A 26,249-nucleotide genomic window follows, 5' to 3' on the forward strand; every position below is an offset into this window, starting at 1 on the left:
AGTATATTCTGCATACCAACATGATATTCTACATACCAACAGTATATTCTACATACCTGATCCCAAAGGACAACTTGTCTATTGTTCCATCGTGATGCTCCAGTAGATATAACTTTTTTCATGTTTCCTAGAAACAAAACTTTACTGGCTCTGTGAGTTTTGCCATCAGATTCCTGTACCAATAATAATATTTTTATTATTACATATAGAATAAATATAATATTAATTAATGAATACCTACAAACGTATCTTTAGATTTTGAATACCATATCAGGTTCTCAAGTTATAAATAAATGGCTTAACAAAATTAGCCTAAAAGATAAGTGCACTGTGGGTTTACAAAATGCCATATTACTTTCTCTTCTTGGAAAAAACATATGTAATGCTCAGATTTCTGTGACTTTAATAACGGCATTATACTCATATGGCAGGCTCTGCTGTGTTGAGCTAGCTCATGTGCAACCATAAAGTCTGAGCTCTAACAAATGAAAAAAAAAAAAATCAGAACAAATCAGATAACAAATCAGGAACAAAACTGTCAACCCCTAAAAATGGAAGCAGCCTGGCCATCATGCGCACACTGGCTCCAGTTCTTAGTCACTGACCAACAACAAACCTACAACTTGTGATTTAGGTGGTGAGGTTTCAGAACTTCCCACAGCCCACAGGTAAATTTTACATTTCTATTATTTAGTATGGTCAAAGCTGATCTCTCAAACCTTTGAGATGGGTTAGAACTAGCCAGAAATTACTGAAACCACAGCACTTGAGACCCTAATAGATAAAAGAAGCTGTTATGTGACATGAGTCAACAAGACCACACCTAAAGTTGAAATATTTGGAATGTTGTAACCTGAACGATTATGACTTTCCCAAGGTAAAACTTCAAAGGCCTAAAATGTCTAAATCAGCTGATCTTTGACATGTTTTTATTGAAGTCTCTCATGTTTATGTACCTAGACCTAAAACAGACAAATTATATCTCCGTACTGACTGATTTGTATACCCTGTAAATCTATAATTCGATGTTTCAGTTTTAGGACGCAAGGAACGAGGTAGGCCTGCTTTATGACACTGAACCTACATTAAAGATCTAAATTATGCATTATTAGTACCTAAATTTCCACATAACCTATAGTAACAAAAAGAAAAAAAAAAAACATTTGTTAAAAGAAATTAGGTGTTTTGTTTCCCATCTGTCAAAAATACATGCAGATGAGACCAGTTGTAGGTTACCCAGGTGGTCACTTCTCAGGGACAGCATATTATAGCTGAATAGGAATGGAAAATAAAAAGTAAAAAACGACTTGGCTCCTTCAGTACAACAGGAACTTTCCATCTTTTACGCGCTGCGTAATATGTTGGCGCTATTTTATTAATAATAACAATAATACACCTTTTTTGAGAAGCAAAGCTCTATACTGTGTATTTGATGCTCTTTCATTGCAAGGCAAAATAGTAAAAAAAAAAAAACTGCTGGGTTGAACTGAGTGATTTAAACATATTCTCATTTTCAATTTTTAATTTTAGAGGAACGTTATTTAAGAAAACAATGTACTGTTACTATATAATCACAACAATATGCTTCTGAGTTTTCAGGGCCCTTTTTTTAAAGAAAAACCTGGATGTAAAATTCTGATAGCTCCACATCTTTTACGAGTTGTTTTGGTTTTTATTATTTGCATTCACATCTATTATAATGATTTGCATCCAGATCTATTATAATTATTTGCATGCTATGCAAATACCAGTGGAGGATATTACAGCACTGTTTGCAGCAAATAATATAAATGTGCCACAAAAACTTTATATGCCACCTGTTTTAAAGCAAAGCTAATGTGTGATTATGAAAAACACACATAACCGATAATAAGGTGTGTCCTTGTGTTTACAGGTAACCTTGTGATACAAATATTATACAAACCTGTAATACACGTCCATTATGAGGATCAATTATTCTAATTTTTCTGTCTTTGCAAGAAGTTGCCATAAGACTTCCATTTGTATTGAATGACATGGAAAGTATTACATCTTTATGACACTCTATTGTCTTAACTGGACTGTGAATAACCGGATCATCATTGTCAAGGTTCCATATCATGATCTGCAAAAAATAAAAAAATTTTTTTTTTAGGAATGACGCATTTTTAAGAATACACGTTAGGTACTTTATCTTTACAGGTTTGTTGCCTAAGTTGATAAATGGCAATCTATTAGTACATTTAGAACAAAACAGAGGTAATGGCAGAATGATAAATATTAAAACAAATACTAGTTAGGTTAGTATGGACTGCTGCAGTGCTTCTGGGCATGACACCAGTCATTTATTTTGTGGAGCTCAAACTACTCATTCAAAATCACTATTAGGGCTTTTTCACTTCTTGAAGTTTTTCAATGCACTGCCTACAAAGTTCTTAGGAAACTAAAGATCTAGACTTTTGAGACTAGCTTTAAAAATTATTGTGACCCTAACAGGACATCATTTGGTTAGCTAAATCACTATAATAAACAACTTCATAAAATACATTTTAAAGCTTCCACCATTTCTTTAATTTTCTTTTTTTGCACCTCAATGCTGCAGGACTATTTTAATTACATGAGACCACGTCTGCACAATGTGTGTCAGTATGGCCCATTGTCGGCTTATTCAGGACACATACGTACATCCATTGTCAGAAGTTCTAATTCTAGCTCCAAAAATATATTCTCACTGCCAGCCACCTGTCCTGGTAAAACTTCCCATAGGGATAACACCTGAAGGAAGCTCTTAGACTTCCATTGTATCCAAACCTAAAGAAAATCTGGCTGAAATTAGGTGTTCAATGAAGTACACATAAAGATCCTTACCTTATAATCATATGCTGTGCTGAAAAGAATATTGCTTGCTGTAGGATGCCATTCAATAAGACCAACTCTCCTGGAATGACCCAGAAGCTCTTTCCTGGCATTAGTTATATTCTTGGTTGAGTAAGGCTTTGGAATATCCCAAACTTTTACCTACGGACAGAGGATGACAGAAAAGTATTGACTCTTCTTCCAATATATTTGCTGTACCACCTGCAACAGACCTAACACCATGACTGAACCTGCAACATTCTACCAATGCCCATATGTACCATATTAAAAAGTATGCCTAAAATACAGAACAGCTCCCGCTGGTAACCCTCAGGGCTACTGGTTTACATTGGAGATTAGAGACCTGGAAGTCTGCCAAGTTACAAATAGGAAGTGTGTGGGGGGGGGGAGAAGGTCATCTGAGCTGGATTAGGAAAGATTTTTGTGCTTCTGCAGTAAATTTTTAGATCAACTACTCCACAGTGCTTGCAGTTACAGAGGTCAGTGCAGGTTTGTTTTGAAGTTCATTTACTGCTTTTGTAACGAATATGTACATAGGCTATACACAGGTTCAATTAATAAAAGCCCACTTTTTAATATTTTTGGTGGAATTGACATATTAAGAGGATGTTGCTATATTAATAGAATAAATATACAAGTGAAGATCTCCTATTACATTTTATTTTTGCTATTAGAATTGCACTACATGAAATGTTGAAGGAGAAAAGGATTTTAGTCTGCCTCTTTTCTTTAGCTGAGGCTTACATGCTGGGGTGGTTTGAACTACCAAACAGTTACTGAAAATAAAAATCAGGTCAGCAGCACTGCACTTTTTTCGAAGCTCTGGTCACGAAAACCTGTAATTGGCGATCATGTGGTTCAATCTGTTGAGAGAGTCTGCTAATTCAGCAGGGCAGGGATAATGAATAGAAGATCTGTGAGGCAATTTTGCTGAGCCTCACTGGCATATACCCACAGTCACGCAAATTTTCCCATTACAGAACAATTTAACAATTAAATAGAGCAATGACCATTTCTTAGAACAGAGAGAGGCACATACATCAAACAAATGGGATATTTGGTAAGCACTGTAGTGTCTCTGTAATATATATATACTATATATTTGTCTGCTGTCCCATTTACAAATATGAATAGATATTACAAAAATTATATAGTAGCCTATTTTGTATTGCTTCTTTGATAGTATTCTATTAGCAGCTTTCTTTAGTTGCCTAAACATTACGATGGGTATACTTTAAAGTGCATCTTAACTTTTTATATTTTTACTTTTTTTTTGAAAGGGTTAGCACACTGTCAATTAGTACCACTCTGTTTCCCACTTTTTGAGATTTTCAAAGTAATGGGGAAAAAAATCCCCACATTTTACAGCAGTTATCAGAACAAGAAGTGAGGGGAAACATTTTATTGTGGGTGCCAGCTGCAGTAATGATAGTCTAAGGATTTGATTTGTTTGATTGGACTTTAATGGGAAAGTGCTGCTTTTGACATCATGAAAAAAAGTATTCACTGAGGAGTATTTGACATAAAGTGGGCCATCTTGTGACCTCTAAAGGGGTTTTGTATTTCTACAGACTGGTATAAGCAAAGCAGAAGTTCTGAAATGAACAAAAGCCCATCAACATGGACCCTAAATAGATATGAATAAGAAGAGAGATTTCAAAGCCAGCAACAATATACTGTATCTGAAATTGGTATTAATCACTTTTTTACTCTATCCAAAGCAAAAACAAACTATAATTAAGAATGATATATAAAATATATTATCATAGTATCTATGGCAGGGGTGTCAAACTCAAACACACAGAGAGCCAAAATTAAAAAATTAGACCAAGTCGTGGGGCAAACTTGAAATTTATGGAAAAAATTGAGGAAGTTTTTCCTTCTAATTAGTTATAAAACATTTTCATATGGAAACAAAGAGGCTTTGCTTAATGTGGAAAAAGCCTATATTAGAGAAAGAGGCCTAAGAATTTTTTTTTAATTTTAATCCAATGTCTGTAAAAAGGTATTATGCCTCCCAGTGCTGGCATTGTGGCAACTCTTCCTAAAAAGAGATGAAGCAGTTAGGATTTTAAAAAATATGTTCGTTTATACTTACCATGCCTTTCAAAGTGATTTTGGAATTCAATAAAGATTGTTTTGTAGACACGAGTGATGCCGATACTACAATCCTCTCATTATTTGCATCTATAGAACAGTTCAGTGCGGGGCCACGCATAGGCCGCTGGTCTAAAGACGCGAGTGATGCTAGGAATTTTAGTAGTGGCATCACTCGCTGCAATCCGTAGTAGCAGCGGGCCAGATGTAATTCATTTTCTGAGTTCTTTTGGGGGCCAAAAAAAGGATGTTTCAGGCCAGATTTGGCCCCCGGGTCAGAGTTTAACACCCCTGATCTATGGCATTCCAAATACTGACCTTTTACCCCATATTCAAACATCTTTTAGTGTTCATGTTTTAAAGTGATGCTTTCCTACATTTAACATAGGGTTGGAATGCACCTCAAGATCACATCAACACAATTCTATGGGCTTAAATTGTTCAGTACACATGGCAGCAAAGAAGCTGTAGTAGACCAACTTTTAACTTTTTTATACTGCATTTACCATTCATTCAAATAAATGCATTTATATTTGAAAAGCAAATGCAACATTTGAAGAAAGCTCCCATCATCATGATTTCATTCTATACAAACATTAGAACTTGTGTCTGTTATAAATAATACATTTACATTACAGACAGTAAACATGTGCTGTTTTTGTTTCCTAATTTAACTTATATAGAATTGCAATAAAGTGAGATCAGTATATTTCATGTAAAAAAAAAAAAAAAAGCTACTTTTGAGGCTTTCCATTCTCATTCCATGATGACATTTACATGTGGTTTAAAATTAAAAATGTACATAGGAATTTAGGCATACTATAATTATTTTAGCAACAATCAGGCATAATATCTTATTCACTTACAGAGGAATCCTCCGAACAGGAAGCGATTACGTAGTCATCAAAAGGGTTCCACTTGATGTCCAACACATTCCCTCTGTGACCACAAACTTTGGGATAATGAGGATCAAGCTTTCCTGACTGCAATCAAAAAGTATTATATTTAGCTCATGTCACATTCTGTAGATCATTTCTCTAAAGCCTATTCAGTACTCTATGTAAGCCCATGTAACCCTTTTTACTGCCAAGAGCCATTACGTCATCACTTTATGCACACATACAAAAAAATTACTTCAACAGCAATGTTTGTGCTTTCTTCTAACCGGGCTTTTTTGATATGAGTGCTTTGTTTAATATGCATACAGGAATCATGTCATTCTGTGTTGGCCAACCAAGATAGCCCAAGATCGAACTAAAAGATGACTAGGTCAATTAAGACGACAGCGTCAGTGATGGAGAAAGGAAATGTTAGTTTATTTCCACCTTTAATGAACTCACAAACTCTCACAGCTGAGTCTAAATAAGCCTACAAATGCAATAACCAGAGCTTTATCGTCCACATCATAGATCTAGAAATCCAGTACTCTGATGTTGTCAAAGCTTTACATGGAGATACATTTTGACTATTTAAGGATTTTAAATAGATCTTGAAAAAATCTTCAACAATGTTTTTAGGACACTATCCTTTATGTCCTGCTCTTCTCCCTCTGATGTTTCTACCCCTATGACAGGGGTTGTTTCTACCCCTTTTACTCAGCAGAAAGAGATATTGTTATTACCACTACTTCATATTTATTTTCATTTTCTCACCTGATGTAAAGGAATGACAATAAAGGCTCCTCCACCTGCACATTCTGTCACTACAGCAATGAAAACTGGGTTTACGGCACAAAAATGGTTATCGTGTACACTTTTTGTGATAGGCACATTGTCATAACAGTTCTCTTTGTTTGCAGGCTTTCCAAATACATGACGGTACTTTGAACTTCGATACTGAGGCTGCCATGACATCTATGAAAAGATAAAACAAAGATTGAAGGTGTTAGAAATAAAAAGAAAAAGGGCGACATATACAAAAAAAATTACAAATCCATAGGTGTATAGTATATACAATACCATGAAGCACTGTGCAAAATATTTGTAACATTTTACATATAAATTCACAAAAAAGTAATGGCGCATTGTATTGTGCCTATAAGCTGCCATGGGTTTCATATTTAAATAGAATCTTTTAGGAAGTAGAAAAAGAAGAAAGGAGGCAGCACAGTCAAATTGTGAGGAAAAAGAAGAAAAGTAGCAGAGAGATTGAAAAGAAGAAAAAATGGAGAAGACCTGGTTCCCCCCTCCAGGTTCAACATATTACAGAACGGAGATTTTTATGCGGACAATGAGAACAAAAGAAAAAGAATAGCAGTATCAACGCCCTCCTGGTTTTAAGATACAGGCTTTACTTGGACTATTTTAATGCCAGATGAAGTTTAACAGCAGCACAGATTTTACAATTATTCATCTGAACAAGATATTAAACTGTGTCTTTTCAAAGGTTACAGCAGGTTCTGTCGGAGTTCAATGCTGGAACCATTACCTGTAATACCCTGGATGGCTATTAAGAAAAGGACACGATTCTACCAAAGGAAGGGGTCTTTATATTTAGATTTGTAGATAAATAAAAATGTAGGTCTCCTGTGGAATCGTATCTGTTTTTACTTCCCTAGAGATCTCTCAGACAATGATACAGACTATTGAGGGGTGTGGAAATTGGATAATCACATTTTCCAAGATCATTTAGAGTCTGCAGTGACAATCATTTTAAATTGTAACAGGCATGTAGTATTGCCTTCTTTAAAAAAAACAAAAAGAATTTCAGACATTACATTAAGACAGCTGATTAATTTAGGTAATACTGCCAATGCAGGAAAACAAAGGACTTACAGCACAATGTGTGGCACCTGCATTGTCCTTAGTGCAGCAAAGGAATGGTACCATACAAAATTCTAGTGGTAATCTAACCTAACACAAAAGGAACAACCTTTTTTTCTTACATTGGGCTAGAGTAGAGAAAAGTTAAAACATTTGTGAGAGTTCTAATGTTGCCTGTGCCCCTAATAAGAAAAAAACACAAAAAAACACTAAAAATAAGGGGAAGATACAAATCTTAGTGATGTAACAATAACTAGAGACATCTAACAATGACAAATCTCTGAAATGGAATTACTTTCATTTTTGGGAAATCCTACTTACTGTTGTGTCTCTGGGACAGGAAATGAGGACTCTGATTTCCTCCCACATTCCAAAAACTTTCAGTTAGGTTAACTGGCTTCCCCCCTTTATTGACCTTAGACTGTGTTAATTACATACTACAAAAGGAAGGGACATTAGATTGTGAGCCCCTTTGAGGGATAGCACTGTATACCACTGCGTAATATGTCAGCGCTTTCATCACTCTTCATAACTAGAGACATCTAACAATGACAAATCTCTGAAATGGAATTACTTTTCATTTTTGGGAGATCCTACTTCCTGTTGTGTCTCTGGGACAGGAAATGAGGATAACCCCCCTACCAGAAATATTGGTGGGCTGAAAAGGATTTGGCTGGAGTTCTGTTTTACTGATTCGTCAATTTTTTTTTTAAACATAAAATAGGATCAGGTCAAGTGGTAGTGGATATTTTAGAGAAATAAAGTTCTCCTTAGACCATCTGACCTCACATGCATGTCTGAATAAAGCAGATTCTTAAGAGATGGCCTAATAGAGATGGCCTCATTATTGGCAGACAGCAGTGAGAAAGGTTTGAAATGCATGATGTAAACATTGCAGAAGCCGGTGGCTAGAATACCCTGATAAATAAGTAGCAGCATTGGTGAAGGAGGATGGGTGTTGGATCATTTAGATCTGCAGGCCTAGGCAGGGTCGAAAAGCGCTCTTTAAAGGAATTTTAGTTGTCTTAACTGCCTGCCAAGAAGCATAGGCCTGAAATGTACTACAGAAAAATTTGAAATTCATTTCTATGCTTTAGTAGTCAAAAACATTTATAAAAGGATAGTAACTCATTCGCTAAAATGACAGCATGTATGCGTACTCACATCCTAACAGCAAATACAACATTGTATGTATGGCAGAGGTGCAACAGAAGTATGAATACACGTAACACATTATCAATTAACCTTAGCTGCTCTTCCTGAGGGCAATAATAATTCTTCCCATCATTCCTCATTACTACAGTGGAAAAAGAAGACCTATTTCTATGGAAACTGCCATAAAAATGGTATGGCGCAATCAAACCTTTACTCCCAAAGGAATTCTTGCTATTTTTACTACTAATTATTTGCTCACAGGATTAAGGGGAGGGATTACTATTACAGTACTTATTAACCTTAAAAGTCTTGTTATCATGCTGACATATGGCTAGCAGAAAAGTCATTATATATATATATATATATATATATATATATATATATATATATACACACACATACATACATACACACATATACATACACATACATACATATACACACACACACACATATACATACACACTTTAACTTTACTTTCGCTGTATAACCACCTTGTTTAAAGTGACAGTTACTATCAGAATGGTTGTTCTGAGAAACCATGCTCGGTAATTTTGAAAAGGAGAGACCACATCAATACAGACTAGTCATTTGCCTTCTCACCACTTTTTCTCGGCATAGCTTCCAGAGTTTGGTCTTCATCATACCTGCCCAAAGCTAGATGAAAGATTTAGAAATGCCTCAAAAAAGTTTGTAGTAACACAGCAATGTCATATATAGTATATTTTGATTATCCTAAATCAGATCCCCTTTTGCTACAACTTCTGGATCTACACCACCAAGAAATTTTAGTATAACTAGAACACAACAAAGCAGTCTGATGGCATTTTTCGATTGCACTATAACCTTATCTGTTTGGACTTTTAGAAAGAGGTTTCTATTGCCATTTTTTTACAACTATGCTAGGTGCTTTAAAAGGCATTTCTTGGTTTCTGCTATCGCATATAGTTTACAGCATAGTGTTTGTGAAAAATGGGGATTTTTTTTTATTCTAGCACGTCATACACAGGTCTGTGATCTCCTGTAACTTTGAGGTGTGGCAAAGTAATAATGCCATCGTGCTGCATTCCTGAATCAAATTAAGTTAAACATAACTCGCAGGCAGGGATGATTTATCTTCTCTGTAAGCATTTTTTTTTCTATCTGTACACGTCCATTATTAATAATCTGTACAAACGTTATTTGTTCATACTATTTCCTATACCAAGCCTTTGTAGATAAGTGGTCCTCAGATACCTATTTATATCTGGCTTCATGTAAAGGGGAGCTATGCCAATTTAACTTGTAAGGCTCATTTTATTTCATGGGCAGAAAACTTGCCCACCTAAATAGGTGTTGGGTGCCTTTGCTTACGAACAGTTGATGCAGGACTAGCTGTGTCATGCTTGATTGTACATTTAATGACCATTAGGTCATTCGGTGTCTCTTGGGAATTTTCACCTTACTTCCCCATTTTGGTGACTGGTCATCACTGAGGCAGGAAATGTAAGAAACATGTAATCAGTGACACATACAGCAATAAAAGCCTGTTTTTTCTTTCATTTCTTTATTGTGTTCTTAGTTAGGGACTGTATGAGAATGTGATGAACAGCAGTGTAAAAATAAGCCTTGCCAACAAGATAGGATAAAAAAAATCTATAAATTGGATGTGCCACATATCATGATACATGTCATCATTTACTTCCTTCTATGGCTTGTCTATTGCTAACCTTAAAAAAAAGGTGAAAACCCTACCTTAAAAACAGTGTGAGTTTCTTTTTATCATCTGACTGTTTCAGTGAAACCAAGTGTTTTATCTGTCATCATCTGACAAAAAGTATTCTCACAGTACAGGTGTATTGAATACCTGGAATTGGCTTTGCACTCTGATTGAAATGCAGTGACCTTTCAAAGGCAAGCACCGCAATGTTTATTTATTTCACCGTTTGATTGTGTTACTGTAACCAAGGTGTACAGGTAAATACAAGCTTTGTCAGCAATCCAAATAAAACAAAACATTTTGGACTGTAGCTTCAATTTTGAATAAGGGCAGCACAGTGGCTCAGTGGTTAGCACTCTGGCCTTTGCAGTGCTAGGTTCCAGTTTCGAATCTCTGCCAGGACATTATCTGCATGGAGATTGCAGGTTCTCCCTTTGTTCGTGCGGGTTTCCTCTGGGTACTCTGATTTCCTCCCACATTCTAAAAACCTTCAGTTAGGTTAATTGGCTTCCCCTAAATTGACCTTAGACTGTGTTAATGACATACTACAAAAGGAAGGGACATTAGATTGTGAGCCCCTTTGAGGGATAGCACTGTATACCACTGCGTAATATGTCAGCACTTTCATCACTCATAACCTCCTCACATGCACGACTGCAAGACTATTCTAGAGCTGCCCAAAATCTGTGGAATAGTCTTCCTCATCCTTTTCAACTTCTTTCTGCTCATTTAAAGGACCACTCATCTATTTTTTTCAAACTTGCCTACCGGTCTTCTCCTGTCTCCTAAAACCCTCACTCAATATTTCCCCTCCTGTTGTGTAAGACTCCCCCGACCTCCTAGATTTTAGGCTCTTCTGGGCAGGGTCCTCATCCTGTGTCACGGGTCTATCTGTCTGTCATTTGCAACCCCTATTTAATGTACAGCGCTGCATATTATGTTGGCGCTATTTACATCCTGTTTATTATTAATAATAATAAATAATAATAATAATAATAATACACTGTGTAATATTAATTACAAGAAAAATATGTAGTTTTATCAAACCCTCAAACTGATTTTTGCCAATTTAGTGAAAATTAAACAAACATTAAAACAAGTAGTAGGAGATATTTTTTTTTATATATACATCTTCAGATGCATAGGTAAGTTGGGGATTTACTTTATCTCTATAGTACCCATTTACTTTGCAGAAATTTGGTGATATTGTGAACAGATTATTCAAAATGAGCCTAAAGAATTACCATATAAAAACATCTACTACGTTAGATAAAGCTTTACAACTGTGGGGTACACCAACATCAGAACACACAATACATCACCCTGTACGTAGAACTACAGCAGAATGTTTCTTTCCATGGCAGACATTAAAAAATCATTTACGGTATGATAAGAACATCAGCACTGGACAGTCAGTTACTGGTGGAGTGTACATCGTGTTGTTCTTGTGATACCTACAACACCACAGTGATAGATTTGGGCTATTTCAAAATGCCTGGAAAACTTGGAACTTCATTCCAGCAGACAAAACCTAACTATTCTAGTGCTGGTTATACAAGGACCGGAAAGGTCTAGGTTGGCCCACAGCCAACAACCCTGGCTTATGCAATGAGTAGTTAGGGTCAGAGGTCCCCAATCCCTTGGCCGTTTGACTGGGGGGTCGCGGCTCCGGCCGGTGCACCCACCAGCAGGGTCAGGAGAAGGACCCCCCTTGGGAGGGTGCACGGAGAGAGCCCCCAACAATGTCTCCTGGAGACATTGCAGGCTCAGGGCAGTGGGCGGGTTGTGTCTCCCTGTGATGGGAGAGTGGGTAGATTCTGACATCATGACGTCACCCTGGGGGGTTTGTGCATTTAGCGGTCTGCAACCTGCAAAAGGTTGAGGACCACCGATTTAGGTGATCAAAAATGAAACTAAAAAAATGAGAACACAAATTTGTAGTAACACATCCTCAAAACAAACAACTGGAAGTCAATGAATGTTTGCAAATATACACCAGTATATAATGTCGCACATGATATACTGATGTATCAATTCAGAGAGAAGTGAGGAAGGTTAGGTGTGGCCAAGGGCTGAATCAAATCATTTTTGTAAATGAGCACTGACAATCACATAACCATTTCCCTGCAAACAAGTTTTAATTCACTACAGTACAAGCAGACATAGGAGGGACGATGCTGCTCTGAATTCAGGACTAGGACAGTACTGTTGTTCATAATTAAATAAAGTTACCTGTAACATGTAATCAATTTTTAGTTGGAACTCCGCAATGACACAGCCAAGTTAGACAAGTTGTGGCTATATTTTTAAAGACACATGGCATATAGTTCAAATTTTACACACTACCTTTTACGGTCATATAAAAAAATTGCTAGACATGTTTATCAGAGTGTGGTTAGACAATTTTGCAACTGTTATGACAAATGTCTAAATACCGTATGTCTCTCAGATAAGATGGCAGCATATTGGTCTTCCTTCTAGACATCTAACCTTAGCACTTTTGCATACCATAGTTGTCAACTATCTCTGACTTCCAGGAACAGCCAATTGTTCAAAAGGTCTTCCCTTGAAAATATTTCTTCATGCAAATATCCCTTTGGTAAAAATTCCTTTTTTTAGAATTTGATTCTTTTGTTATTTTGCTTTGATGCAAGTTACTGTCCATTTATTTATAAGCATAAAATAAAAGGTGCTCAGATTTCATTTAACAATTAATACACAATATATATTGTCCATCGACAATCAGACATAGTATTGTGTGTGGACTGAACTGCATCAATTAAGTGAACCTGAACTCTCAAAGCAAAGATTTTCTAGGTTATCAAAATGCTCCTGAAATGCTAATTGTGCTTGACCAGTAGCCTGACAAATGTACTTTTTTCCTTGAATTCCTCTCAAAAACTCAGAAGTTTATTTCCTGTGCCTTTAGATTAGAAGCTGTATATTTAGTGTGAGACTGTTCAAGGCTATGTTCCTGTGACTTCTAGTTCCAAAAAGATCACAGCTGCCTCCTAATCGAGTGTTCCTGCACAGCGCCCGGCAGCTGCCACCTTGCCAGCTGCTTAAACACTTACATGGCAGCGCTGGTTCTTAAAGAAGCAGTGTCTGCACTTTTGAAAGCTAGCGTACTAGTACCACTCCCTACAGTCCCAGTTCATTCCCTAGAGGGCTGCTGAAGGGAGATGCTACCATGTTGCATCTTCCAACAGGCAATGGTTCCTGGTATGAGGACACAATAAATGCACTGCAACCTCACCCCAGGTGTGAACCTAAGCTTAGGCCATGTCACCAGTAGAAACATCAAAGTAGCTACAAATTTCTTCCTTTTTTCTCTGACAATTTGTAGTTACTAACTACAATGTATATCTCTATAGCTACCCTGTTTCCCCGATTATAAGGCACTCTCTTATATTTTTTGAAATGCCAAAATATGCCCTGGGTCTTATTTTCAGGGGATGTCTTATTTTTCCATGAAGAAGACTACAGTACACATTTATTGTTGAAAGTCACTCATGATCACACGCTGCAGCCAGCATAAAGGACACACACGCAGGATCAGATATCTGGAGCTGTCTTATAAACGGGTGAGTGTCTTATTTTAATTATTTTTTTAAAAATGGGGGGTGGCTTACTTAATGGGGATGTCCTAAAATCGGGGAAACACGGTAGGAGTAGGCTGGGTGCCATAATTACCTGCAGTTTCAGTGGAGGAGCTACTAAAACTGAAGGTTCTGTGGCAAGCTCCAAACCCTGGCTTTTTTTGGTTCAAGCAGTGATAAAAAATAAACTAATGAACACCCCACTAGGTGTCTTTTTTTAGCATTGTCTGTATTGTGCTCAATATTAGGTTTTGGTTGGCCCAGGCTTTGCTTGGTCACAGGAAAATACTAGAAACACACAAAAAGACGTATCTGAGACCAATCTGTACGTAAGGGACAGCTGTGCAAGGTTCTCCCCGCTTTGCCATTCATTTATTGGAGTTGTATTGGGGGAAATAATTGCCTCAACCAAGTTGGCCACTTTCAGACAGACACAGTGTGGAATAAGGAATGGAAAGTGATTAACAGAAAAAGATTTGGCTCCAGGGAGCCCACAGGCAATACTGACCTTTGCAGCTTTTTTGGAGCACAGTATCTACACTTCAGGTCCTCTTTAAACACCCATATCATTTTAAAATGTTAGCAGCTATGTAATATATTGCATGTGAAGCATGTAAGACATTGTGGGAAACAAGAAATGGAAAGTCAGTAAGGGGGAAAAGATTGGTTGCAAAGACCCTACAGGCAATACAACCTTGTTGTTTGCCCTCTGCTTGCACTTTTGAGCACAGATTCTACAGTTCAGTACCACTTTAAGTGTCCATATCAATCATTTTAAAAAGCTGGCAGCTATGTAATACAGTGCAAATGAAGCATGCAATGTACACAATTTCTGTTCTTGTACACTTAGAAGTTCTCTTCTTTGGGAAAAAAGTTCACTTCACAGAAGAAGCACATCACTTGGTTGTAAACAGGTCTGAGCGAAATCATGGCATCATTCCTAAGATATCTTCACTGTTTTAAGTAAGCACAGCTGGATCACAAGGCTTGGTAACTGTGCAGTCTAAAACAAGATAAGGGTGAAATGTCAAGGATTACAGCACAAACTTCCATTGTTAAGGTTACATTCTAACTTAAGTATTGTGAATATACGTCAACTGCCATGATGAGCTTTGACACAATTTCATTAATGAGGTTACTGTGCTAAATATTAATATGAAAATATTTTCTTCTTAATATTCAGTGGCATTCCTATTATTTTATATTATTTTAAAGGTATTTATCAGATGTATACCAGTAGCTGCAAGAGTATATACAGGCAAATGTTCTAAATAAATAATGCATTCTTCAAGCACAATAACTATAAAGACCATGGAAGGGATCGCATTTGAAGAGGTGAACGACATCATATTTCCCAAATATTATTTACTGTTTATTAGGCTGTTTATTCTGTACCAGCGTATTTAGACATTTTACGTTCTTTCATAGTCCTGAATTGTCTTTAAAGTACCAAGGTCTGAAATTCTGGGAACTGGATGTGTGATCAACTCAAAGGTTCACACATAAAATAGTGCAAACTTACAACCACATTCATTCTTTTAGGGGTGTGTACTACAACAAATAAGAGACGGGCATATGTGATATATTGACAGTATTTGAACCTGATAGGAGGATAGATTTTGAGCATTGCATTTAAACTGTAGTCATGAGAACAGTAGTAGGACATCCAAGTAAACAGGTCTGTGCTAACAGGCATTTTTCATTTTAAATTCTATGTGGGCAGCGTGGGTTTCCCCTGGGTATTCCGGTCTCCTGCCACATCCCAAAAAACATGCAGTTAGATTAGAGTAGGGACATTAGATTGTAAACCCTTTTGAGGGACAGCTAGTGACATGACTATGGACTTTGTATAGTGCTGCGTAATGTGATGGCGCTATATAAATACTGTGTAATAATAAAATATTGTAATGTAAAAGCTTCTAAAATCAAGGTGAAATACAGGTCAGAAGTGACACAACTGATCAGCCTTGTGCTTCTTCATTCAGGATCTTGGCAAAGACAGAGAAATGGTTAGGATCTGAAAGTGCTTTTTGACAACCACATTTTTTTTTATGCTGCAAAATGTTAGTGCACTAAATCTGTATCCAGCAAATGTGGCCTATTCCCAAAAAAAAGCTCAGTGGCATAAGTATCTGACATGCCCAAGTGACCAGATGCAGACTTATTGACACTGGGCCTTAAATGTCTCAGAATTTTAGATTTGGCCTCTGTGCCATAGCTTCAGAACCCCTGCTTTGCAACACATTTCTGAAAAAAACATAAATTGGTATTGCTGATTTCCTATTCTAAAAAAACCTTAATAATCTTCATATATCAAGACACATACTGATAAGACCTTCTGACTTAACACTGACTTTCCTAATCCGTTAACTTGTGCCAAGACAAAGACCGTCAAAATTAGCTAAGCAGTGGTCAGCATAACAAACATACATACTAACACTTCTCAAGGAGATTATTAACAAAAGCCCCTGAATTTCTTGTTTTGACATTTTTTCTGGATTGAAAAATCAACACTGCTTTAAGAAAAGGTAAGCTTTATGGAAAAAAAAAGCATTTAAAACACCTCATCACTACTTTATACGTTGCCAAGTGAAACCTGGCATGGAAATCTGAGAATCATTAATCTAAATGATTTATTTATTATTACCAGTTTTATGTTAGTTTATGGTGTTACATATCGAAAAAAACAACTTACACAACCTAGCAAAAAAAACAACAGAAGAACAAAAAACAACCTGCTGCTCAAGATTTTACTACATAAACTGAATAAATATCATGGTCTCTGGTTACCAATAGAGTCTATATTTTTTAGAAGCGATATTAAATTGCCCTCTTTCCCCATCCATTATTTGAATAATTACAAATAATCGATATAAACATATTAAGTGTTTGATAGAATTGCTGTCCTCCTTTTGATTTTAATACATTGTTCAACCAATTGCAAACAAAAAAAACCTTTCCAAGTCATTTCTCAAATCAACATTGTGCCCAAAAATTAATTGCAAATATGATCTTTTTGATCACTTTAACTTTTCCGCTTAAACAATCAAAATATTAGAACATGGTGTATAGCTAGCTTAGGTTTTAGTATTTTAAGTTATATTCAGATAGCATGTTTCACCTGCAAAACCTTTGCATTGTAATTTAAATAAATCAACACTTATATAAATGGCATGGGCTAGGAATACATATAACCAGTGAAACCCAAAGAAAACAGTTTTTCTTTCTTTATACAAACAACCACGTAACCATGCTATACTTATTAGTGAAGTGTATTGTGATGGGAAGCCTGGCACACCCAATAGCTTTAAAATAAACTCTAAACTGGAGAGTATAATGAAGGAGTGACGTGGTTCAGATGTAGGTTAAGAGCTCCAGGCTGTGAGAAAACAGCTCTAATCATAACGATGAATCAGCTTTCTCCTACTCACATACCAGCAAACATAAAAAAAGGCAGGCTTACTTTCACATTCCTCTCTATACGAGATAATGGGGCTAAGTAGTAGTTACCTATAGCATTTTACTGATACTGGGGCTTAGTAGGAGTTACCTATAGCACATTACCAAAGTCAGACTGGTACAAAGCTTAACATACAGCCATAAAGTCAATTTTCTTTTTTACAATAGTAGATCACCCATGGTACAAAAAGTGTAGCATGGTGTTACAACACTACGGAAGTCATTTACAAAGTAGTGGAATAACCTCATCACATTGGGCTTGGCCGAGTACACACTCAATTTTCAGGATTACCAGTCTCATTAAGGAGCTCATCTGGCTAGGCAAAATCCTCAAAAGCAACAGGTTTGTGATAACACTCCTGTAAAGGTGTACTGAAATTGAATTTCAATCTTATATAAACACATCAAATATCTTTATGCTGGCATGTTTTGGGAAAGCCTGTGTTCTAGTTGTAAAGTTTTTATTAGGTGGAAAAGACCACACAAAGCACAGTTTAAAAGCCACAAACTTGCCAATGAGTATGATATATTGGGAGCAAATGAAAAGATAGTTCTTTAAGACAAGTGCTGGAAGCAGAAAAATTCAGGCAATCATAAGGATCTGAGCATTTGTAAATTTGCTCTGGTGCACAAGGTTCCAAGGTATGGTACCTCAGGCTGTAACCCCAGGGACAACTTCTGGCCTCAATTTAAAAATACTTATTGTCTAAACTGGGGTGATGGAATGCATTTTCTACATGACTATTACAGTATGCTAATTCCATACTTGTTTCAGCAAAGTGGAACAGCCAGGCACCTGGAATTTCCAGAAGGAATGGTCAGCAATAAAAATTTCATGACAGGCAACTTTTAAAAGATAAGTGTGTTTATGAAACTCAGGACTTAATGTAATAATTCAAGCAAATCAATAATATTTTCAAATATACCCTTTTTATCCACTTTTCCTCCTGGTACTTTAGCTTATATTCCCCATATGATGAAGCTCTCTACAACCATGCCATACAATTGTTTTTACAAAAGTCAAGTCACTTTTTACACAATTGCTCTGAAGTTTTTATGTAAACCAGTAACTGGTAATCCCAAATAGTACCTTGAAGCTGGTTGAAAATGTTAAAGGGTTAATTTTAGCAAAAGTTATGGGAGGAAGCCGTAAACTGCATGGATTATGTCAGTGGACAACAGTGCTTGAGACAGTTGTGATTTATCTGATGTCTGCATAACTCTACAGTGAGGTAAGTCAGAGCTAGCAATCCAGCTGTATTGCTGTTGATGAGAATTCCCTGCCCCTGAGGGATATAGCCTCCTGTGCAGGTTTATTAGATTTCCACCTTATCATCCAACACTTTTTAACAAATGGCTAAATGTTACACAAACCTCCATTTGTTCATTCTTTTACCAAGCACCCCAACACACTGCAATTTCAAAACTAAAGAGAAAATAATCAACTATGTCTTTTAGGGTTTTATATCTGGGATATGTTTATTTCCCTAGTGGTTGAACGTAATGGACTTGTGTTGTCTTTTTTCAACCTATTCTACTATGTAACTATGTAGGTAGAATATTTGTGTTTTTGCGGTTGATCAGACTGTACTGACCTTATTGACATCTCATTTTATGGTGACAAAAAACCAAAACAATGTTCTAAAAATTGCTAAATAATAAAAAACAGTTTGTTGGGGTCAGGCAATGCCTAAAATAACTCTAGGTAAAGCAAGCTTTAATTACAACATTATTAAATAATCTTCCTGAATAAACGTCCTTATGTATTGTATTATCTGTATACCTAATCACAGCAAGGCAGCTGGTAGAACCTTTCTGCAGCATAATGAAATTGAACCTGCTACAAATCCATTTGCTCATGGTAAAATAGGTTCAATAAAGGACAACTATTTGTAAATACAGTTTGACAAATAGTTTATGTGTGAACATCATAAATGCATGTGCTACATGCTATGAAGAAGACATTAATAAAATGTACCTAAATTAATCCGTGTAAATGAACTATCTTCATATCTCAAATAACACAAGCTCTACTTACTGGGTCACAACTTGCACTTAGGAACAAAAAGAAAATTCCACAAGCCTAATTTTTAGTAAACACTCCCATCGATCGAGAAATTCCAACCCAATTCCCAATACTTCTATTGTAAATGTGCACATTGTATACAGACTTCCTATCTCTGCAGTAATTTGTATGAAAAATAACCAAAAGGTAACAGGACACAAAGTATGGGTCACCAGAACATTACTAGATTACTATACAAATTATTTTATGACGGTCTATATTCTGGCACATGTATGTGCAGACTCATGGGCGCAAGTTTCTTACAGGTTTCTAGCCTGGCCTACAGCCTCCTCTTTGTGTGCCTAGTTATAAGCCTAAGTAATACCAAAAGCTGTATTACCATTGCTTATTATTTTAACAGTACTGATTTAAAAACACAAAAAACCTGGACAATAAACTACACAAGTCTATGTATTATAGTACAATGCACTCTGTATAGTCATCTTTAAAGATCAAGTTATGCGTAGCAATAAATAATGCTGCATTCCATCTGAAAATGTCTACTGCACATACAGTGCATCCTGCAGAAAAGCTTTTAAAGCTTTTCGTGTTCCCCTGAGAAATGAAAAATAGGGCAGACAGAAGATCATGCAATTTCTACTAGCTGACTCCGTCATGTATTATATATACACTATGATGTCACCAGAGATTAACTCTTCAGGACTTTGAAACAATTCCATTTTTAAATGCAGTCAGTTAAAGAAAACATTCATTTCGGTGGTTAACAGCAAAATACAAGTATCTATAGGCTTCACTTACCTACTGATCCCTTACAGAAACCTCTAAAATAGGAAGTATTTATTGATTCATAATCCAGATCAAGAAACTTGATGGCTTTCATAGTTTCATAGCTCATACCTTCCACATCTATATTGGTTAATCAATCTGATTTTTTTAGCCATGCTAAGAGGACCAGTAAAGAGGTACAGTTTTTCAGTCCAGTATGCATCTGATAAATTTTTGATAAAGCAGAATAGTTCAGAAATATTAGCTACTGTCAAATTACCTTGTAGACTTTTAATGCAAAGGAAATGCCCTTAAAGTATCAACACCTCATTGACTGCCTGGTTTTCAGTTCAAACCACTGAAATGATTATGTAATAGAATGGCTGTCTAATGTCTGAACATACATTTATATATTAGGAAGATTTATAGAATACTGCTACTTAGAGGACAGTGTGACTCTCCTGACCTCACAAGTTTCCTTCTAGGTAGAAGGGGGTGATTAAATGGTGTGGGTATTGTCACATTGATGATGAACATCTCAGGGCATAACAGTGATCAAGACAGGTTTTTACCTGATAAATATTTCTCACAGAACTTTTAGCCAGAAAGCACCTGGCCACCGTTAAAAGCATTTATTATCACATTTCACTAGAACAAGGACTGCATATACTTTACCTGCAGAAAAGGTTTATTGTAGACATTTGCAGTATATAATTTGGCTTATATAGGAGCTAATGGTAGCTCTACATTAAAATGCATTTTCATTAAGCAATAAAAACTAAATCATGAAATATCTCAACAATTTTTATAGGTAATATCCTTACCAGCAATATGTATAATGTGCTTAATCTATATATCATAGATTCTAGGCCAGGCCATATAAATACAGCAGAAATTACAAATGCAGCATAAAAGAAAGAAGATGTAAGGAGAATACGAAAAGGCTTGATGAAGAGTCAAGAGTAATAGGTGGAGGGAAGAAAGGAAAAGGTGATGGGGAGAGGAGAGGAAGGGTGTCAACCTCTTGTGACCTGTGCTCTTGGTTGTATGGGATTGAACTGAAGCAGGACATGAAAAATGTGTGTCAGCAAGTCAGAAAGGTGAATGGTCTAAGAAATCTTTGAGCATTTGAGATTTTTATATGAGTGATTTAAGAGAACCAGATGTTTTAGAACCTGTCTATGTGATCTTTTTCACTTGTTATAAGTTGTTCCACATGCATAACATCATTCATTAAGGTTACCCACTACACTACTAAAGTATTACAGTATATAATAGCAATATGTTCAATATTCTTACCCTATCAATTGCTATCATGAAAATAAAGACATTAAAGTTTGCAAGCTGTGAGTTGATAGCAACACCAACAGATGTTAGGGTAGGCTAGGTAGGTGGGGTGCAGTTAAGAAGGTGTCAAGTACCACCAACTACGTTTTTTACTTATATTCTTTCATTTTGCAGCTATAGTTTCAAAGACAAGCATGTACCTAAATTATCTTTTTACCAGAATACTAATACGGTGCATCAAGACAAAAATAACCCAGCTGATCTTGACTAAAGCAACAAGCTTTAAAGACTGGTCTAAGCAAGACACTTTAAATTCTCTTTCAACAGCCATTTGAAGAGAAAATCAAGTTTGAAAAGGAAAATATTATTATGGGCTTTTCTTACATTTATATTATGTCACCTATGAACAGGCTCCAGAAAAGCTGTACATAGATATTGTTGTTTTCATATATTTAAAATGTGTAAAAATTGCACTGATAAATCTAGTCACTATGATAGGACCCAATGCCCATAAAATGTGAGAATATTATGAAAAATACACAAGCAGCTCACCAAACTCCATTAGTCCATATGAAATACATAGGCAGCCCACATCCATTTGAAGAGATTTTCTCTTTTTTAAAAGCATGAGTAATCTTTAAAAATTTTGCTGATTTTTTTTTAATGATATTAATTTGAAACAACTACAGGTTTGCTGTTAAAATGCCTTGATGTGTCAGAGCTTTGGAGGGAATCACACAGATGTCTCTATCTCTAAGGTCTTTATTTCCCATGATTCAGTAAAAAAAGCTCAAGGCACAGACCTTTTTGATGCAATATAGACGTAGAGGTCATTCAATAAAAAATTTGCCCAGAGCAAAAATCAATCCAGCAGTGCAAAGTTTACCTTTTATTTATTAATCATGAAACACCCATAGAGGATATCTAGCATTTAAAAATTCTTGTAGGAAAAGTTTCATCACCTTTAGGATTTAGGTTTTCAGGTAGACTGGACATAAAGGGTTAAACACGTTTTTTCTTTTACTAGCAGCATCCATGAAAGGTCAGTTTACTTTGATTCCTGAGCAAAAATATAAAAGGGAAATGCATATATGGGGAAACAGAACATACAATAGGAGAGCTGTAACACACAAATATGATTATTACACTTGGTCTGGTAGCCCACGTCTTCATTTTTATTATTTTAAAAATGCTGTGTAAAGAGATCACAACGTCATTACTAAATTTTTTACTGTATATTCCATAAGCTGTTGGGGGAACATCAGCAAAGGAATCAGTGACAAATTGGTGACAAAAAAATTGAGGCAGAAAAATGCCCAAATCAATTTTTCACCAAGGTTAAACTGAAAAGTGTAGAAATGTTCTCTCTGAGAATCTGGAGGCTTCCTTTGCCACTGCCATTATAATACTGACAGGCCCAATGGGGGACTGGTAATTCGCTTCTACTAATGATCATTGCATTAAAAAAAAAAGAAGCAAAAAAGACTTCTTTGACATAGCATAGCACAATTGGGAGAAACTATCTTAAGACCAAACAATATCAAAGCAAGCTTCATTTAAGAAATCCATATGTAAGCCACTAAAAGCAGAGAGATCTGCAAATTCTCCCAACTATATAATTTTACATGTCCAGCAGTAGTAAAAAAACAAAAAGGTTGTCTTTACACCATGCAAAAGCAGAAACCAGAATTTAGTAAAGGTTGACAATCGAAAATCCGGCCATCGATAACCCAGTTCTTTCAGTTTTCCGTCATGAATTTCGGATCGCATTTTAATTACAGGGACTGCAGTACACTGTTTGGCCACTGATGTTTTGATGGCGCTGTTCTGCAGACACAGCTGTTAGGTCTTGCTTGCTACACTAAATACAGGCTGGGACGTCCCTGCTGCCTGCTCCCTGGAACTGTGCCAGATGTCCGTGGGTGCTGCCAGAGGAAGGCTGGCCTGTGTGGAGGCGAGTATAAAATAAAAATCCGGAATTTTCGAAAGTCCGGCAATCCTCAGGTACGGAGGTTGCTGGATATTTTGGTTGTCAGAGACATTTTAGGCATTATATCACAACTCAATGATTATAGAAGCTGAAATTAAACGATAACACCTTTTCCCTGGCAACTGGTAAAACTAAAAGAGTTGCCTTTTGTTTGCAATACACCACTGCATTCTTTTAAATAGTACATTACTAACACACACAAAGTCATACAAAAAATTATTACTTCATTGGTATGGATGAATTATAGCCAACGCTTATTTACAACATTGCTTTAGTTTATTGGAGTTTGTGGGCCGATATTTATGCACAGCAATCTTAAAGCCCCACACATAATTTCGATTTCGTGCTGTGATGGCCCAGTCAGACATTTTGCAATAGATTTGTTGGTGTGCTTGGATGTCGCATACATGACCTCATATTCAATTCTAGAATAGAGTTCAATATCGACTCAATGACTGCAAGGTGTTCAGGTACCAGGAAAAGAGGGAAGGACAAATCTTCTCAATGTTTGCCTCAGACAGCAAAAAGCTAGAACTTGAAAAAGGTGTAAAATACTATTTGCAAAGTTCCCAGCCACTAATCTGTACAGGATATGAATTCTAATTAGGTAAAGGACTTTAGATCTGCATTTGCAGTATGAGGGGCATGATGGCCTAACTTGTTATGTGAGGAGCAAATTGCTAGAGACATGTTATCTGCCCTTGGCATGTGGTGGCCCTATTTGAGTAAGATGAAAAACTTTACATATGTTCCAAATTTATTCCATGTTGGAGACATTTTATTTGATTACATATAATAGTTACAGAGTGCTCGGCAAAAGCAGTTTTATTTTTTAGTTTTTAAATAAAGTTTAGCTTCCCAACGGTATAATAAATGGCGAACTCTCCCCTTAACCAAAATTTTAGTGATCCCTGCTGCAGAATTATGGACTTCAGAATGTTTGGAATTGTTCCTGAAAAACTTCTCAGACGGTCAAAGTGTCTGCTTTTATGGAGGTGGTCACAATTGCTGATGATCAATAATCAATGGATTTGGTATCCCTAACCCCTAGTGGAAAGGGTATGCTTGATTTTTCACACACTGCTTCTGCGTTTGGACTTTAGACTTTGGTAAAAAAATAATAATACCACAAACATGTCAGGTACTGTGGTTCATATGAGGCTGGAATTACCCAGATTTAGGATCGGCTTATGAACAGATGATTTTCAATGTCCTGTTACACAAAACCTTTAAATTGAAAGTGTGTAATTTACCTGAACATCCACCAACCCCTACCTATAGACTTCAATGAAACTGGCAAATCAAACCAAGGTAAAAATACTCATCATTACCTTAAGAGTACTGTTCGCTTTACTGGGGCATAAAATAAACAGTTTTTGCAACAGAATCAAACATTTACCATTACCTATGAAGGTAAAGCATGATACTGGATTAACTTCCTTGCAACTTCTATTTCATTTTTTTTCCTCCAGAAAAGGTGCAAAATTGCTGGATATTTAACTAACATCAGTGCTCAACCCAGAAATTTTTTTAAGCCGGGTGGGAAGAAATTATAGGTGGGTGGCAGGCCCTGTATTGTGACTAAACTCTTTAGTAACCACCCAAAAACAGCCGGGTGGGTGCTGAAAAGTGCTGGGTGGTGCACCCAGCTAATAGGGCCTGGGGAGAACCCTGAACATATATCCAGCAATCTTTAGCTAAAAACTACATGACAACTCCATATTAATAGCATTTTAATGAGCCTGTCCTACATTTCAAAACATAGTTATATTCTATTCATAGCTACTTTCCTATTTTTTTTACTGCCTAATATTACAATTAAGAAATGCCGAAAAGAGACTCTGATATTGATACTGCCTACATGAATTGTTGTGTATTACTGCAAAGGTCCAGAATAAAACAAGATACTTCATTTGTACTTTGATTTCCCCTAACCTTAAGGACACAACAAGAAATCTTTCTAAAAAGGAGGAGATATCCCATCTTAAACTACAATCACTTTCTGGTGGTAACTGTACAATTTTGGAAGTTCATTGTCCCATTTCGATGTATAATATACATAATATCACTTAGTAACTAAATCATAGGACAACGTTAAATCTAATTCGTTAGTAACCAAACCAAAATAGTGTCAATTAAGTTTAAAGATGTGTCCTGGAGTCAAAGGAGGTTATTGATACCTTGCACACTATTGTGGTGCCCTAACGCGTGTTTCTTTTTGCGTTGACATGCATTAATGCAGCCTATTATTATGGACTATATAGCTAGAAGTTATTATGCATTTCAGAAAAATAGGCAGATCAATGTGCAATTCCATTGGCCGTGACCCACTAAGAGTGTTGATCTATTCGTCCTCTACTGAGACAGCAGTCCATGAAGATGTAATATTACATTTGCATGGCCATTTTGCTATGGGGCCTAATTGAGAAGTTGACGGATACTGCTCTGAACCTCCAATATGTCAAAATTTGTCATTGATGTATTCACAATATTTCAAGCAAAGCCACAGTTTCTTAATATATTGAGTATCCAAATAATCAGTTGTTAAAGTAGA

General features: G+C 36.3%; 1 protein-coding gene across 8 annotated transcripts in view; it reads right to left on the reverse strand.

Moving 5' to 3' along the window:
- The window catches only part of CORO2A (coronin 2A), a 62,801-nt gene that overhangs the window by 16,475 nt on the left and 20,077 nt on the right, over positions 1 to 26,249 (reverse strand). For 2 of the 8 annotated variants that reach the window (XM_072404467.1, XM_072404469.1), the window contains exons 2-7: positions 14,677 to 15,171; positions 6,606 to 6,806; positions 5,820 to 5,936; positions 2,848 to 2,997; positions 1,925 to 2,104; positions 57 to 173 (exon numbers count right to left, since the gene is read on the reverse strand). In XM_072404467.1, the coding sequence (XP_072260568.1) occupies positions 57 to 173; positions 1,925 to 2,104; positions 2,848 to 2,997; positions 5,820 to 5,936; positions 6,606 to 6,806 (765 nt within the window). In that variant the 5' untranslated portion in view covers positions 14,677 to 15,171. Of the gene's footprint in view, positions 1 to 56; positions 174 to 1,924; positions 2,105 to 2,847; positions 2,998 to 5,819; positions 5,937 to 6,605; positions 6,807 to 9,364; positions 12,194 to 14,676; positions 15,172 to 22,667; positions 22,766 to 26,249 lie in introns of those variants that run through there. The other 6 variants (XM_072404466.1, XM_072404465.1, XM_072404468.1 and 3 more) reach the window with 5 other exon arrangements.

This window comes from Pyxicephalus adspersus, chromosome 3 (genome assembly GCF_032062135.1).
Source record: "Pyxicephalus adspersus chromosome 3, UCB_Pads_2.0, whole genome shotgun sequence".
NCBI classification, from domain to species: Eukaryota; Metazoa; Chordata; class Amphibia; order Anura; family Pyxicephalidae; genus Pyxicephalus; species Pyxicephalus adspersus.